This window comes from Anser anser (genome assembly GCF_964211835.1).
Source record: "Anser anser genome assembly, chromosome: 5".
Lineage (NCBI taxonomy): Eukaryota > Metazoa > Chordata > Aves > Anseriformes > Anatidae > Anser > Anser anser.
In genome coordinates this window covers 6095431-6112786 of record NC_139725.1, presented here as the reverse complement: position 1 = coordinate 6112786, position 17356 = coordinate 6095431, and the positions used below count along the sequence as shown (strand labels likewise).

General features: G+C 37.8%; 1 protein-coding gene across 3 annotated transcripts in view; it reads left to right on the top strand.

Annotated features, from left to right (window-relative positions):
• ABCC8 (ATP binding cassette subfamily C member 8) overlaps positions 1–17356 on the top strand; it is a 77591-nt gene that overhangs the window by 16103 nt on the left and 44132 nt on the right. For all 3 annotated transcript variants that reach the window (XM_083839612.1, XM_083839613.1, XM_083839614.1), the window contains 4 exons: positions 3683–3847; positions 5665–5820; positions 10904–11038; positions 12526–12688. In XM_083839612.1, coding sequence (XP_083695738.1) covers positions 3683–3847; positions 5665–5820; positions 10904–11038; positions 12526–12688 — 619 coding nt within the window. The remainder of the gene's footprint in view (positions 1–3682; positions 3848–5664; positions 5821–10903; positions 11039–12525; positions 12689–17356) is intronic.

Sequence of the window (17356 nt, the reverse complement as noted above, 5' to 3'; positions counted from 1 at the left end):
ACCTTTATATCTGAAAGGTTTCGTTGAATTAGTTGAAATACCTTTCTATAATTTACAAAGGCTTTCTATTTGAACTGTTTGTAAGTTGAATGGAGAGAAGTCATAATGAATTTGTATCTTTCAAACAGAAATTCTGTCTGTGAAACTGAAGGCAAAGAGATAAATCATAAGATATATTTGTTCTATCCTTCAGGTCCTTTGTGACAGATAAAAACTGTCATGGAGCTGGAACTCTGAGATCATGTGGGTGTCACAGGCAGTATTAACTGCTTTAGTTAGTGCCACAATTAGTCAGAGCACAACAGCATCTTAAATTCTGTCACTCTCTTCATGTATATTTATAACTCCACTATCAATATTTATGGCCACCCCTGGAACATTCCCATGGCATGAATTTCTCTGAGTGTCAACCATTTCACACTGAAGAAGAGACTGACAGAATGATTATATTTTGCTGGTAACATCTTCCATGTCAGTGTTAGGATTGGTCATTTTAGCATTAAGTATCTGCTGACATAACAGATTCAAATGATACAACAAATCTGCAGAATCATTAAAAAAGCTCTAGAAGGCATAGGTCCCAGTGTAGCCAAAGGCCCAGTACCAACACTTTAGACTGTGGGAATGAAGGGTCTGTAAGTATTTATAATAATGGCCTTTGCTCGGCCTTTTACTGGTTAGAGCCTGCTGATACTTTAAGAAGTGATATTATCCGGAAGTCATCAGGAAGGTGGGATACTGAATGTCCCCAAAGCCATTTTTTTGAAAACAAAATGTAGTTCCATCAACTTCTCATGTTTTTTTTTCTTCTGTTTCAAAGGTTCAGTAGATGTTCTGTTACTTCCTCATATTTGCTGCAAGTGTGCTTAGACGATTATTGTAGCCTAGTCACATAGATGTTCGTTGACTTTGTAAACCATAATGGCCTAATACTGCACGTGAAACTTTGTAAATATCTTGGTGAATTGTGTCCCTGTCTGTGTGATGCTTATGTGTATAAGTGCAAGTCCTCTTTTTCTTTCAAGTTGTATACTAGGATAACAAGTTCGTTTCAATTTTCATCCCTGCTCCTCTATTGTGTAATGTTTTAATGTGAATCCGCACTGCACCAAAATCTCATTGCTAGAAGAACATGTTTTGTGAAAATCTGATCATGTAAAAAATGTGTTTTTTTAACATACAGTAAAAAAGCAGTATTAGCTGCAGTAATTAGCAGTACTAGCTACGTGTATATGTAGGACAGCATTAAAATTGTGCTGGGTTAGTCTCTGCCCTTGATACAATACTAAGTAATCTGCAAGCTTCATTGCTGTGATAATACTTACTAACATGACAGCAAAGAGAGAGGATATCTTTGACAGTCTTCCAGTGTTGCAGAGATATATGTTATTCTTATGTTGTATGCCACTCTCCTGGATGAGCCTGTGTTGAATTATAAAGAAATCCCAGTGAAGGACAACTAAAATAATAGATGGCCTGAGAAAGGGTAACTCAGAGGAAAGATTCTCACTGTTGAAAGGTAAGATATGCCTGGGGCCACATCATAAATTTACATCACGAATGCAAATGACGCCATGTTAATCCCTAATGTCCTTTTCTTTCTTTCTTTCTTTTTTTCCCCAAAACTGTGACTTTTGCAGTTATATTTTATTTTGTCTTTCAGTATCTACATGCTGCACAAGAAACAACAGGTGGCTTTTGAATTCGTGCAGTATACAGCCATCAAGATGCCTCCTAATGTAAATAGGAAGCATGAACAAAGACAGAAATGCAGTCATAATTACTTGCTTTACTTTGTGTACAGTCTTGGTCTGAATCTCAGCAGTGTGTAACAAATAGCACATAACCAGGAGAACAGATACTACACACATCTGTGCTGCGTAATAGACAGAAGTGCTTTAACAGCTCTTCAGTCTAGCCAGTGTTTTAAGAGTCGACTGCAGTTCATTTTGAAGTGCCCAGAAGTTTATGGAGAGGTGTCCATGGATGATCTCCCATGCAACTCAGCAGGCCGTTAAGGTGGTGTGGAGACAGGTCAGAGTAGTTTCTTCTTATGAGAAGTGATATTCTTATGTGAGGTGGGAGACACTGTCAGGAAATTTGTGCTGGTTGTATTCTTTAAAGTGTGCACTCTTCTCACAGAGAAAAACACGGAATCTTTCCCAAAACTGTTTTGTTTATTATCTCATTTACTTGTTGCAAAGGCAAGCATGCATTTATCTGCTTTTAAGACTGTAAATTACCATACTGTTGTCAAGGGGATAGATAGCGTGCTTCTTGCAGCAATGGCAGTAGCCATCACGGATGTCAAAAGATGGAGTAAAAAGACATGGAAAAAGTACCCTAAAGCTCTGCTTTCTGAGGAAGATGAAGTGATCTGTTGTGTTACCACTGCAAAAAGGACTTGCCCTTCCTTCTTTCACATTTGTCATTGGCCCTGCACCTGTTCCCTCCTTTGATTGAGCTCTGGCACCCACCAGACACTTTTGTGGTCTAACTTGGCCCATTAAACTAAAAGCTAGCAGTGCGTGGTTTTTTGTTTGTTTGTTGTTGTTGTTTTTCTCCTGGACTGATTTTCTTGTCAGTGATCTGAATTGGCTCAGAGATAGATCCGATAAGGTCCCAAGCTAGCACACAGTAAGCAACAGAAGCATGCAGCTTGGAGCAACCCAGGTGCAGTTAAGGGTAAGGAGAAGCCCATTTCTCTTTTAGCTGGCTCGCCTCATCTTGCAAAACCACAGCTTTGAAAGCTACGTTTAGCCTCTGTATTAATTTGTCATGGTTCTGATAAAATGTACAGACAGTGAGTGTTTGTGAAATGTGATCTATTAAATGTTGTAGCAGTCTCAAAAGATTCAACGACAAAGAAACTGTCTAGGCTAGAAGTGTGCTCAACAGGAATGTAAATTGCAAAGAAGCCCTCTGAGAGGGAATAGAAAGAGATGGCTTACACCTTTTGCCTTTAATGGCAGCATAAGTCAACAAAGTTTTGAAGGAACCAAGTAGAGAAAGGGAAAGGTAGAGACCTTTTAAATTCAGAAGGCTTCCCAAGGTGAGCCAGACTCTGAACTAGTTGTTGCACTGAAGGTGTCTGCTTGTTAAATATAACTTGGAATAAATGCATTGCTGTCCTAGGGAAGTAGTGACACGCTTCAAAATGCACTCCAGTGATCTCATGAACTTCCTAGGAGGTAAAGACCACAAATAAACCAATGCTGAACAAACCTGTTAGAAGCTGCAAACCAAAATAATGTGTGTATTTCCAGGAGAATGGAAGGAGGATGGGTTTTCCACCAAGTTGTGAAGGTCATTTTATAGTGTTCAGTAGCCTGAGGTGTCAAAATAAGGAGACAGATTTCTCTGAATGAATGTTAACTAGTCCTTTCTGACAATTGGCAGTGCATGTCAGTAGCAAATGATGATACTGAGTTACTCAGTGACCTAGAATTTTGGAAGGATATCAAAAATCCTACAAATGTAATTTCACATTTAAATTAAGCTTACTGAGTTGGCACATTATATGGCTGTCTCACTGAACTGATAAATGGTGAGGTTTCAGATCACGTTTGGGAGTATTTTCAAAGTAATAAACTGTGGTTGTCTCTGTTTATTGATTTTGCAAAAGTGGTAATTAGAATTACGTGCAATTGTAATTTAACTTCTATCTTTTTCTTTTTTTTAGACTAAAATTCTTGGTGTTTTCTTTATTTCATCTCAAGAGTTCCTGTCCAATGCATATGTTTTGGCTGTACTCCTATTTTTTGCCCTTCTGTTGCAAAGGACATTTCTCCAAGCATCATACTATGTTGCTATTGAAACAGGAATTAACCTGAGAGGTGCAATACAGGTAGCCAATATATTAACTAACCTGTTTTCTTACGGTCACACGTGTATTTGTGAATATATAGCTGTAGCAGTTCAATTCTGTTACAGCAACTGAAAGAATTCTCCTGAAATAAATTCAATGTACACATTACCATTAAAGATTGCATTAATGTAGAGCTAATTTCTCTGTCATCTAAATCTTATTTGATGTTTTTGTAATTACTTACTAATATTTAAATATACTTTGGACAAAGGATAGGTTGAATTTTGAGTGCTTGGAGTAGTGATTTGTTCTATGGGTCATGCCCTAGAATAACCAGGCACCGAAGAGTTTGTAATTACTGAATGTAAGATTGGTAAAATGGAGCCTGTAATTCTTCCATAACCACAAACAGATAAAAGTATGTAGTATACAAAGATCTGTGCCTGAAAGATGAATAAATAAGAGAATTAGGTGTTATGTTACAATGGGATACTGCCAAGTGCACTGGCTGAAATCTATCCTCTGACAGCTTGAAAGCTAACCTTATGTTAACAGGGTTTACCCACTGGACTGCATAGATCCTGTGAGAGTCTTGATATGGCTGGATGCTTCCAATAGCAGCATAATTATTTAATCATCTTTTGATCATACACTTGGAAACAGTTGTCAGCTGCCAGACTTCCGGATTATGTCCGTTGGTTTTCTCTATTAGAGTGAAGTAGAAAATTTCTAAAGAAATAAAAATTTGACCTAAGATATACAAGGTACAAAACGTATCAAGCAGAAGTGCTGCAACTAACTGAAAAATACATGGACCACAGCAACTAGAAAATGGTAAAAGGGGAATTGCAAGAAAATGGTGTTACATTCCCATCAGTTTTGTTTAGGAGAAGCTGTGTGTTCTGTGCACTGTGTATTACATAGAGGCTCAGTTGTACCATTCAAATCAGAAAATTTCTATCCATCATTCAGCAGAATTAATGGCAGTCTTATTGCCAGTATTTATAGACAAATTCTTTCTTCCTAAAATTTTTCAGTTTTCTTTAAAACTTTTACCTGTTTTACTCCCTTGTATAAACCTGCACCTTTTCGACTTGCTCAATATGACTTTATGCTTCATGAGGGCTGGTTGATATTTACCAGAAGACCCTTAATCAGGGTGCCTCCTATCAGTTAAGTCTCATGACTGTAAAGCATCGTTGGGCAGGCTTTTCCCAAACAAGCTGGTAATAGCACCCCTTCATTATTGCATATTGTGTAATTAAGTTATTTTTGTACATGGTGCCTGGTTCTGTACCGAGGTAACTAATTCGGTATAGAATCAGAGCTGTTAACATTATTTTCCTGTGAACTAATATTTGCAATGGGACTGGGCTTTCTAGCCAATATGTAACAACATTCTCAGCCAGGAATATGGTTTCGAAGTTGGATGAGGCCTAAATCAATTGCCAGAGAAAAATTAAAAGGATTATGATATATTGACTATTCGATATTTAATATAATGATATAATGTTATTTTATTAGCGCTAGTTACAGCAAGTGCACTCCGTGGCATAAATTATGGTTATTGTTCTTGGGCCAGTTGGGGAATAAAGGTTTCATTCTCTTGCCAATCGACAGGATTGCAAAAAGAGAGTAATTAGACAACCATTATGTACTTAATAGCACTGTGGTTTTGGTGGGATGACAGTAGGATAGTAGCTTAAAATTTTTCATCGTAACACAGAAGAACAAACTTCAGTCTTTTCATTCAAGTTCCTGGGATTTATGGTTTCCCTTAGCATGCCTGTGTTTTAGTTGGAACTAGAAGTCTTATTTTATTTCTCTATACTAACAATTTTTGATCCGTCTTCCAGACAAAAATATACAACAAAATTATGCAGCTTTCAACTTCAAACATGTCTATGGGGGAGATGACTGCAGGTCAGATCTGTAACCTGGTTGCCATAGACACAAACCAGCTGATGTGGTTCTTTTTCCTCTGCCCTAACCTTTGGGCTATGCCAGTACAGGTAAGGAGACTGAGCAGTGTGCCTTTTTGTTATTAATGTGCATAAATCTGTAGTGATGGTTTGCTTAGGAATTTTATGAAAGTAAATATACCAAAGAACTTAACAGATATAAATATCTAGAAACATATGTAACAAACTTCATATTTTTGACAGGACTGTAGGTATTTAAGACTGTATTACAATACTGATCTTGACTGCTGGCAAACATACTTTGCATTTCTAACAAGAATTTATAGTAGTTTATATTATTCCAGTTCATTTTGCTTCATTTGCTCAGGGGAGTTAACTGGAATATATTACAATCATTTGTCCTCTGAATCCCCGTAGAAGAGGTAAGAGAAACAGTAGTAGATTCAAAGACATGATCATTTAGAGATGGTCCTTTGGACCAAGTGGAAAAACAGTAGTAGATTCAAAGACATGATCATTTAGAGATGGTCCTTTGGACCAAGTGGAAAAACAGTAGTAGATTCAAAGACATGATCATTTAGAGATGGTCCTTTGGACCAAGTGGAAGGAAAAAAAAAAAAAAGAAAATCCACAACCCAACAACCTGTTTTAATTATTTTCCCTGGATTTGGCTTTTTCCTTAGTGAGGAAAATGCAGGGTAAGTGCAGGCAAAACAGGACCTTCTTCATTGTCAGTGACTGAGTTTTTGAACATGTCTTTTCCTCTTGTGTAGCTTCAATCTTTGGAGAGTATTCTCTGCAAAACCAGATAGTGTCCTCTTGGAATACTCTGGGAGTCATTGCACTTGTGCTGTATGTGTTTGAAACCTGGTATGTTAGTGTATGCCTTATGATATCTCCATGGTAATGAGGGATAGATTGCTTCTGAGACTGCAGCAGGACCTGCAGGAAAGAGAAATCTGTCTGAATCTTTTGTAAAACTCCGGCTTACTCCAGTGAGAGTTGTGTAAGGCCTTGAGTCAGGATAGTGAGCACCTGGAAGTGTAAACAGTCAACAATTTACAAGACAATCACTTTTTTTTTAAACTGTGCTTTTTTAGCCTGCAGTTTGCATTCACTCTACATGTGTGAGCTATATATCACTATACCCATTACAGTAAAAGATTCAGAGATTACAGTCGTATTTTTACAAGTCATAGTGTGCCTGTATTTATACAATAAATGCATGTATTTCTTTCTTGTGCAGGATTAACTGCATTGGGGTATAGACCATATTTCCTGAAGACACTCATATTTTTTCAATACAGCAGTTTAAAACCTTTGACTTTCTAGAGTTGAAAGAGGCTGATGAATATAGCAATATCAGCAGTTGTTTTTCAGAAAGAGATTTGACTTAGGTTTTTAGCATCAGGATGCTATCCCTGAAATTACGAAGGGAAAAAAAAAAAAAATGAACCAGTTTATTTTGAAGTGGGGAAGTGGGTGAAAAAAGCAATAGTCAAGTGACATATGCTAATATTAATTTCTAATTGCAAAAGAGAAGACAAGTATAATGAAAAGAAATTGATATGAAATGTGGCTACAAGTTGGCAGTTTGTTAGTACTAATCTTGTTATCAGGCTATTCTTTGTCCATTTACTAGAAGTACCATGCAGTAAGAAGTCGGTGAGTTATATACTGAAAAAATGCTAGGAGGCATTTAGAGGAGTCCACCCCTTTAAAGATAATATTTAGTGTCCAGTTATCCCCTATGCTTAATGTCCATTGTAAATATGTTAATAAAACAACCTATATGGGAGGTACCAATGTCATATGGGCTTTTTCCAAGATCACTAGCAGTTCAGTGCAGGGAGAGCTTTAGTGTAACTGAGAATTAAGCCAGTTTCGTTGCATATTCTCTAACAACATTTTGCTCTAATGTGCCAGAAGTCATGGACTCATAAAGATTTCATGACAGTCTTATGAAAATATGATTATATTTGCATTAAAATTCACCCTGCAATGCTCTTCAGCAGATCAAGACGATCAGTGTCAGAGTGTGCTCCTGTTTTGTGGATGGCGTATGCGTTGCAAGATACAAACCAATGAGTCATGTTGTTTGCAAAGTTTTCTCCCAAACACGTTTCTGCAGCATTCATTCAGTACCCTGTTTCATGAGGCAGTGAAAGCAATTACTGGATACTTCAGAGATGGTAAATAAAAAGTTGAACAAGCTTCAGTATTATTTAAAACAGACTTACAATGGTTTTGTAGCTCATCACCTATTAGTTTTTCATCATCTGGTGCGAATTTTTTATTTGTCCTTGACTAGAAGACTTAGTCATTGATCACATTTCTATACAGTCCAGATAATTTGAATCCCATCTTTGCTGTGACGGGAGTCAATAGGAACTTGATCATTGCCTTCAGTTACTGTTTGAAGGTCATTGAAATCAATGAAAAGGGGCCCAGGGATGCCTATGAATCGAAAGATGCCCTTGTTAGGTTTGGCTCAAACCATGAGAGCAAAATGAGGCACTGTAAAGGCTTTTCCCCTCTCCATTTTATAAACACCTGTGTTTGATTCCGTTGTGATCATTTTTTAAGGGTCCGGTGTTCTCATGTCTTGGGTTCATTGGCAGGGATAGTGTACGGTGGTAATAAAAGGACATCTGTCTCTTTCAAAACTGGCCACAAAGCAGTTTCTGTCTGACAGTATTTTCCATCTTCAATTTAAAAAAAAATGACTAGACAGTAGACTTATTTTTAACAACAAACAGGTATCAGTGAGTTTCTTGTTTGTGATATATTTCTGGCAGATAAGAGCATTTGGGATTTTGATGAAAAGGAAGCGAAATGTTTCATTGCACAGTTGTTTAAAAATATGATCATTACAGAAATATTGAGAGCCTTCCCATCTGTCAGTTACTGTCCTCTAGCAGTTAGAATATTACCGCTTACTGGTTATTCTTGACTGTTGTGTGCATCTGACAAATACGGAATCACTTGCAGAAATGTTTATAGGTTTTGGCAGTTTTCAGATATTTCTATGCACGTACTTCTGTTGAGAATACATTTTTTTCCCACGCATGATGAATATATTAAAAAGGCTTTCCCTTATCACAATATGAAAGCGAAGATGCAAATGGGATCATTTTTAATCTATTGAGAACAGAATTTTTATTGCAAAGATTGACCCTTTCAATAGCCAGGATGGAGAAAACTAGAGCCAAGTGCTAGCAAGTCCCTCCAAATCCAGTTGTCAGAATAGCTTTACCCTTGTTTTTGTGAGAAGCTGAGGCTCTGTTGAAACAGCTAGTGTGTCCCATAATGACCTTGGCAATCAACCAGTAGCGGGGCAGCAGTAAAGCAGGGAGTCACTGTTCCATGTTGACTTTGTGGTTTTGAGCATCTGTTAGCTGTACACTGTTCAGTGCTTTCCTGTATTTTGAGTGCCTGAGTTGTCTGCCCATGGCGAAGCAGTTGGGAGTGAATTTCTTGATCTGTAAAGACAATTCCTGTTCTGGAGGAGAGCTCTGCCAGGGCGCTCTGGTGGAGGCCTTGCATGTGTTCATTGGCTTTACATATTGATGAATTTCCTAACTTCACATGGAAGCAGATTGCTCGCTCACTCGTTACAGAGAGATCTTTAAATTACTGTTTAACCTTAGCTCTTACTAGATCTGTGCTGTATGTACAATAGGACTTTACTTTCATGATGCCGCATATTTCCTAAATAAATACTGTGACTCATTGTAAGAGTCACATTTCGGTTTAGTTCATCTGCAGATAGTCATCAAAGGATTGTTAAGAAAAAATAGTTTTCTCTGTGTTCTTTTTGAATTCACAAAAATGTTGACATAAAAGTGGGTAAACTATGGACTGTGGTTTTCTTCATGGAAGCACGCAATTCCCATGAATATCTGTGGGAATGGGTGACTGCTGAACTTTGAAATGACGGAAGGTAGTGTTTCTGGGAGGGTTATATGAGTATATAAATGTAGCAAGAGTAGTAGATAATGCTTTAAGGAAATTTTGTAACTTATGTTATTTTTAATTAACTTAAGGGAAACAATATATGAAATTAGTTTTCTATTGCTGTGTCTTATCTAATTTATTAGCTTATACTATATTTTACGTAATAGAGTGTCAATGCTTTAGGTCATTCAGGAGTCAGATGTTAGAATAGTGGTAGTTAACATCGGTAGGTTGCACATCTTGTTTGCTGCTTATATTCACTCTTTCTACCCAGGCTCTGACCTGCTCTCTAAACTATCTTTGCAAAGTCAAACTTTTTTTTTAAACTGCTTTTCTAGCCTTCTTTAACATTCATTGCCTGTCTGGTACTGTGTGTCCTTGAAACAGTTTCTTTCGAGTTTGTTAGTGTTTATTTGAAGTGGAGGTTCTTACTGATATAATTATGATGTTCCTTTTTTCTCCTCTGCAATAATGTCATGAACGTTGAAGAAAGTTAACATTTACAAAATATCAGTTGCATTTCTAATGGTATTTCATATTAATTTTTGTAGTAAGCAAAGAACACTCCTCTGGAATTCCAGTGTGTTGTAGACAAGTGGGTTCTGATCAAACTGGGAGAGGTATTTGCTTGTCTTGGTGTAAAAATGCTTAAATGTCAAAGAAGGAAAAAAAAAAATCAAAGCAAATGCATGCTATGTCATCTGGTCAATGGGGAAGAATATTTAATAGCAGCTGTGGGAGGAGTAGCCCAATGTCTTACTTGGAAACATTTTTTAAATAAATTTTATTTCAAGTTCTCTTATGAATGTATTTCTTTTTAAAATAGTTACTTTACTTAGGTGTGGAAGTTTTTATAGAAGATAAATGGAAGGGTGTATACAAACCCGTACACCCTTGTCTACTGTTCGTCGTCGTGGGGATTCCATGAAACAGAAAATCCTAGCTAGCAGTTTTCTAAATCTCTTGCAGTGTGATTCAAGTCACAGAATCCACAAGCTGGGGAGGAACACTCCAGGTGTATTTGATCCTTTGACAGAATATCCTGGTAGATCAAACCACACTGTGGCAGTGATGCAGAGCATATGAGGTTTTGGGCTAGGGTTGGATGCAATGGTTGTTCTTGAATGTGCTACACAGTTACCCTGTGATTGCTTTTTGTGGTATGTACACAAAATGAAGTCATCCCAAGTCGTCTTCTCACTTTTTCTTCCAACAGATAATTGTAGGAGTTCTTCTGCTCTACTATCTTCTAGGAATCAGTGCCTTAATTGGAGCAGCAGTAATCATAGTACTTGCACCTGTTCAGTACTTTGTAGCAACAAAACTCTCACAGGCCCAGAGAAGCACATTGGTAAGTGTCTTCACACTCACACATGATACTAACATCACCTCTGATATTTATGCATTGGCCTGTGTTTAGAATTGCAAAGCTATGAAAGCCAAATTACAGAGCCAAAAACTGATTCTCAAACACTTGATGCTCAAGAATGTCAAATGCAAGAATGTGTAAACATGAGAAGCTTAAGCAGTAAAGATACAATTTGTCTTGGGGTTTATATTTTTCAGCCAGTGTGTGTTTCCTTAACAGGAAAAAACTTAAGATCTTTCTAACTTGCAAGTGTAAATGGTCAGTAATCTTTGACTGAAATGGCCATGTGCAGCCAAATGATGCAGAAATAAATGAGTCATGCAGGGCAATCTGTCCAAGTACGTATGAAGTAGGAAAGCTGCATCCAACCTCAGATCGCAGATACATCACAGATGTGGAAATCTGTGGAAGTGACTCATTTAATAGCTCTGGACAGTCCTAGCTCTCCTACAGTATGCTGGCGAATTTTGAGGTCTACTAAGTCATGAGTTGTTTCTTGATCCCTCACTTGCCTTGTCTATAATTTGTCAGAATTGCCTGTAGCAGTGCTGAGAAACTTGCCTTGCCCAGCTGCTCTGAACCTTTTCCTCACACTCAGCAATTGTTACACTGCCCAGGAAGCTGTAGGAACCTGTAATGATGCTGGACAGCAGGATTTGCTTGTTGAAATCTCTTCTTACACAGATCATGGGCGGTAATGCGAAATTTGTGCACCTTCCTGGGGGGAAAGTATTGCCTTCACATCAACAGTATACACCCTTCTAGACATTTAGACAGCATTCATCCTTGTAGTATCCAAGCAGACAGTCAGCATCACCTAGAAATTCCTGTAGATGGGAGCAGTGCATTTTGGTTGGACTGTCTCTGCTCTGCTGTAAAGCACAGCATAAAGATCATAGAATTAACCTGAAAACTGGAAGGAGGATCACTTCACCAGTGCTCTGTAGTGCCAGAGTCAACTGTCCCTGCACAGTCGAGGCTCCCTATAGGATCCCAGTTTCTTGCTATTGCAGCCTTGCTGCTTTGGAGCCTGACACCATTGTTTCCACGTCATGGTGACTGGGGTAGAGCAGCGTGTCCAGTTGTACCTTATCTGCTTGTTCTGATCTCTTCTGTACATATTGAGTGTGCCTGTTGAAAATCAATGTGCTGAGCAGTAGAAGTCGTGAGAGGCTTCTTTGCAAGTGATCAGAAAGCTGAGAGGAATAACATTTTCAGTATAAGGTATGTGATTTAGAAGGAGGTGATTATAGACCTTCTGGCTCTTCACTCAGCCTCCTGCCTTTGCAAGGTGAGATTCACCAAAGTCTAACCCTCGCAAAAAACATCAAAGCATCTTGAATGGACAGAGCATCTCTCCATAGCAGAGAATGCTTGACTGATTACAAGGGGCTGCATGCAATTTTTGTGTGATCCTTAAGTTTAAGGGCCAGGTGCTCTTTAACTAAATGTGTATGTAAATGTTGCAGGAGTACTCCAATGAGAGACTGAAGAAAACAAATGAGATGCTTCGAGGCATTAAGCTCCTTAAACTCTATGCTTGGGAACACATCTTTCACAGCAGTGTAGAAGAAACCAGACAAAAAGAAATGACTAGCCTAAAGTCGTTTGCCCTTTATACCTCCATATCCAGTAAGTCTCCTCCCTCATTCTAATCCACTGTTCAGCTGAAGTGCCACTGCATTATTAGGTGCTAATGAGTTTACCATTTCTCTGTTGCAATTGTTTCAGTTGCTCTAGGCTCTGATTCCATACTTCTCACTTTCCATTTAGTCAGACGTTCCATTTAATTCAGTAGAATTTTGCCTGTACAGGAAATATGCCTAAAAGAGAAGGTCAGATTAATGTTTCATAGTATTAACTTTCTCAAGAGAAGCTTTTAAGGGACAAGTGTTTCACAGGCTAGCTCCACCCAGCAATATTCTCCTCTATAACACAGCATTCAGGAAGAAGCCCTTGCTGATATTTATCTTTTTACCCTCCTCCTGCATTTTGCACGATACTATATATCGCAATATCATGTGATGGGAAATGTCTTTGTGTTGAAGCTCCAACAGATAGTACTTACAACTTATTACACAAAATTTGGATTTCTTATTAAAACAAGTGATTCTTAAGGCCATTACTATGTACTAGAAAGGAAAATATGACAGTGCTGGCAATTTCATCTTTCCAAAACCAGATTTCTTCTTTTGTCTCATTTCAAGCTGCTTCAAGGCATTTATCTTCCCTTTTAAAAACATCTAAGGCCAGTCAAACTGTAATTCAGCAGTTCATATGCAACACCTCTATAGTTTCTATTGTAGTACTTCGGAAATAATTAGTCAAGTCATACTGAAGAATACAGTTGATATATTCTGTAAGTTATTAATGCACTGGAAACTTTAGCAAGAAGTATCAAATGCTACAAGCTACCTGTACAAATACCTTCTAGACTAATAAAGAAGATTTTTCCTTAGAAAAGTAACTTCCAGTCTGGGTAGTATTATTTGATTACATTCGCCCAAGAGGTGCGTAGTTGACTTTTTCCTGCCAAACAGTCACATGAGTAATGTACTCTGAGGGCAAGATCCTGTACCCACTGAATTTGACTGAGATTGAGGTTTTCATTGACTTCTGAGACCAGATTTTCTCTCTGGGGAACCTGAGCTTTCTGTGCTTGTAAAGTAGTTTGCATTTCAGCTTAAAAGAGAATTTAGCTGAAGTAGATTATATGACTGTGAACTCTGTTCTACACCCAGATCAGGGTAGGTGGGCTCCTTTTGTTTGCAGGGCTCCACATTGCATTAAAGTCTATTTATAGTCAAGGCCACAGGTTTAGCTATAGGACTGAAGGAGCCGTACAGTCTTATTTGTTTTTTAAATCCTCAGAGTTTCATTTGTAACAGCTAGGAAAACTGTACTGAATATTCTGTAAAGAAATAGTGACATGATAAATGAGAAACAGTATTATTCCACACAATTCTGAATACATGCTATTTGAAACTATTGAAACATTCAGTGTTTACATTTGCATTTTTATTTGTACTTTGTAATAATTGTCTGTAAGACACCATAGATTAGTTTTTCAGCTGGGGTAAACCAGTACTACTTTATTATGCCGATATTGCATATCATTTTGGCTTTTAAAGGTTTTCTCTAATTTCAGCCTAGGAGTTCTTGGCACCCTTTTGTCTGTAGCAGAAGATTCACTGGTTCTTACAAACTTGCATGTTAGCAGATTAGTGTAGAGATTATAAATACAGGAGAACTTGCTGTTATTATTATCATAAGTATAAATGGAATGATAGTCATAATCAGCACAAAGTGTGCTTGCTGATATAATAGTGAACTTAAGATTTAATTTTGTGATTAAGATAATGGCAGAAGGTGACCAAGATTTTGCAGGAAGGCAGACGTCCTAGAAGAGTAAGAAAACAGGAGAACTTTATGTATTTTTAAGTGCCATTTTGAATGGGCTTTGGAAGTCTTTTCTAAGTATATTTAGCTATTAGCATTAGGATTTTCTTTAGGAGTATTAGGAGTCTACTTTTCTAAGTATATTTAGCTATTAGCTATTAGGAAGAATGTGGTTGGATCTGCTTCTATTCATGAGGAACAGATTTGCATTGGATTACAGAAAATATACCTACAAATTTCAGAGCAGTGTTGGCTAGACCACAAGAAAATTCCATTTCAAGACAGAGTGAAATTTGGATCTCATCTGCCTCACCCTTGTGCCCGGATATAGTTTGTAGGTGTATAAATTGTTTGTATGTACTTAAAAAGCTAATATAGAAATTAGCCAGCATTTTAATGAAATGTACCCATCAGAATCAAAACTGGATTACAAAGTTGATAGTGATAAGCTTTTGAGTTTCAACAGTGTATTCTTTAACTGTGGCCAAGAAGACTTTCATTTTTTTGCAGTTATTATTATCTTATGTTCAGCTTTGTAGGTTTATGTATAAGGTATTCAGGAAAGGCAGAGAAAGCAAGGAATGGTTTTCCTATTTCTGTGAATTTTTGTCTAATCTGTCAGAAATCCAGGCTTTCTCACAGGAAATTTACAGTAGTTACTATTCTAAACAGTTCATGTAGCTTATAGTTTTTGCTAGTTTTCTATCTGTCTTTTCTAGTAACAAAGTACTTTAGACAGAATCTAGTTGGGGAAAAAAATTCTTAGCTGCAAAATAAATCCATTTTAGAAATCATTTTATTATACTAGACACTTCCATAATTGAAAACAAACAAACAAAAAACTAACAAACCAGAAATTCCAGTGGCTCAATAAGCATTTGTTTACTTAAAATAAGATGTCCTTGGATGTGCCTGTGATCTCTCATAACAGCAAGATTCAGATCAACTTCTGGGGAGCCACCAACTGACCCATGCTGTCATAACCACAGCAGTCTTTGCCAGCCCTACAGTATGTTTAATCCCTCCAACTTCATCTTTAGAAGGTATTATCTCATACTGCCAGCAGAAGAGCAGGGTCCTTCTCTTGACAAGTTTATCGGCTTTGGTGGTTTCTCTTATTTGATACATACATAAAAGAGAAATCATGTACTGCAGCAGCCTCAAAGGCAAACCACAAATGCAAGGATTTAATAGAATTAAGAATTCCACAGGTAAAGGCAGCAAGTTTTACTTTTTATTTTCCAATCTTCTTATGTTGTAACTACTTCAAGTTTATCCAAAGTGTGACAACTCTGCAGGAGAAACTGCTTTGCATTCCAACACAGAAAAAAATATTTTTTCTCAGAAAATTATTAACATTTTTCTAAGGTGTGTAGTAAACTATGAACTTCTAGGCTTTAATACATGTTTGTCATTCATAGAATGGCTCAGGTTGGAAGGGACCTTAAAGATCATCTAACTCCAAGCCCCCTGCCATGGGCAGGGATGCCACCCACTAGGTCAGGCTGGCCAAGGTCCCACCCAGCCTGGCCTTGAACACCTCCAGGATGGGGCATCCACGGCTTCTCTGGGCAACCTGTTCCAGTGCCTCACTATTCTTACAGTGTAGAATTTCCTCCTAATGTCTAGTCTAAATCTACCCTTTTTTAGTTTAAGATCGTTCCCCCTTGTCCTATCATCATATACCCGAGTAAAGAGTCATTCTGTATCTTTTTTATAAGACCCCTTTAAGTATTGAAAGGTCACAATGGGGTCTCCCCAGAGCCTTCCTTTCTCCAGGCTGAACATCCCCAGATCTCTCAGCCTTGAAAGCTTTCAAAAGTTAAGCTTTTACCTCAGGAATCTATGTATAAATACACCTATGTTTTCAGTCACATCCGTCAAGGAATTAGATCTACATGAAATAACACACGTATTTTATTTATGCTTGAGTAGAGTTTACAACTACACTACAGGATTTATTAATAATATTCTAAACGTAGGAAGAAGGAGTCTCTGACAGTATGTTAAGTTATTTGTGGAGTTTGTGCCCAGAAAAGGGTGGTCATACATTCCACTAGAAGTATTTGTGGGTCAAATGATGGCACTCCAGTTCAGATGAAGAAACTGGCAAGTGCTTTTCCTGCCTGAACTTTGGCTATACCTGACAGCAAAAAGGGACAAGCAAAGGTGTTTCATTTTTTTGTTTTAAAAAGTGACTAGCCTCTTTCTTTTCTGTTAAACATGTACTAATCTCTTAATTCTGTCTTATCTACAGATTCTGTAGTCTTTCTCTGTATTGTTTACTTCATGGAATAAAATTGAGCAAAGGTCAAAATGAAAGGGTGGATGGTTAAATAATATTCTCACAATGTGACAGAGTGGACAGCAGTGTGGGACAGGACCATAGTTCCAGTTCTGAGTCAGGCTCCTACAGGGGTAGCTGTTTATTATTGTATTGTCAACCCATATTCCTGCCCCGTCTCAAAGAGATGCCTGTATACAAATATTATTTGCTTCCTTCTCCCCCTCCATCTGTTTAATAAACTTGAAATGCAATAGTGTACGAAGAGCTATAGTAGCGGAATCCAGGGCACCGTAACAAATGCTGTTCAAGGTCAGGGAGGAAACTGGTTCGTTGTTTGCATTTTAGTAACTCAAGGCCCAGCTGAAATCAAAGCTCTGTCACACGAGTTAGAACCTGTATCGGTCTCCTGAAGATATTCATAATCTAAGTAGCCAAGCCTGATAAAGCAAGTGTAATTATGCCTAACTAAATGGAATAAACCACCTAGTTCAACTTTCTATAGCCTTAGTGTGTAGAAGTGCAAGGTCTTGCACAGGTTCCCAGCTTGAAGTATGCTCACTTTCAGCCTTCTGAGCTGATGTGCTTAGACTGATACCTAGTTAGCAGTTTGAATC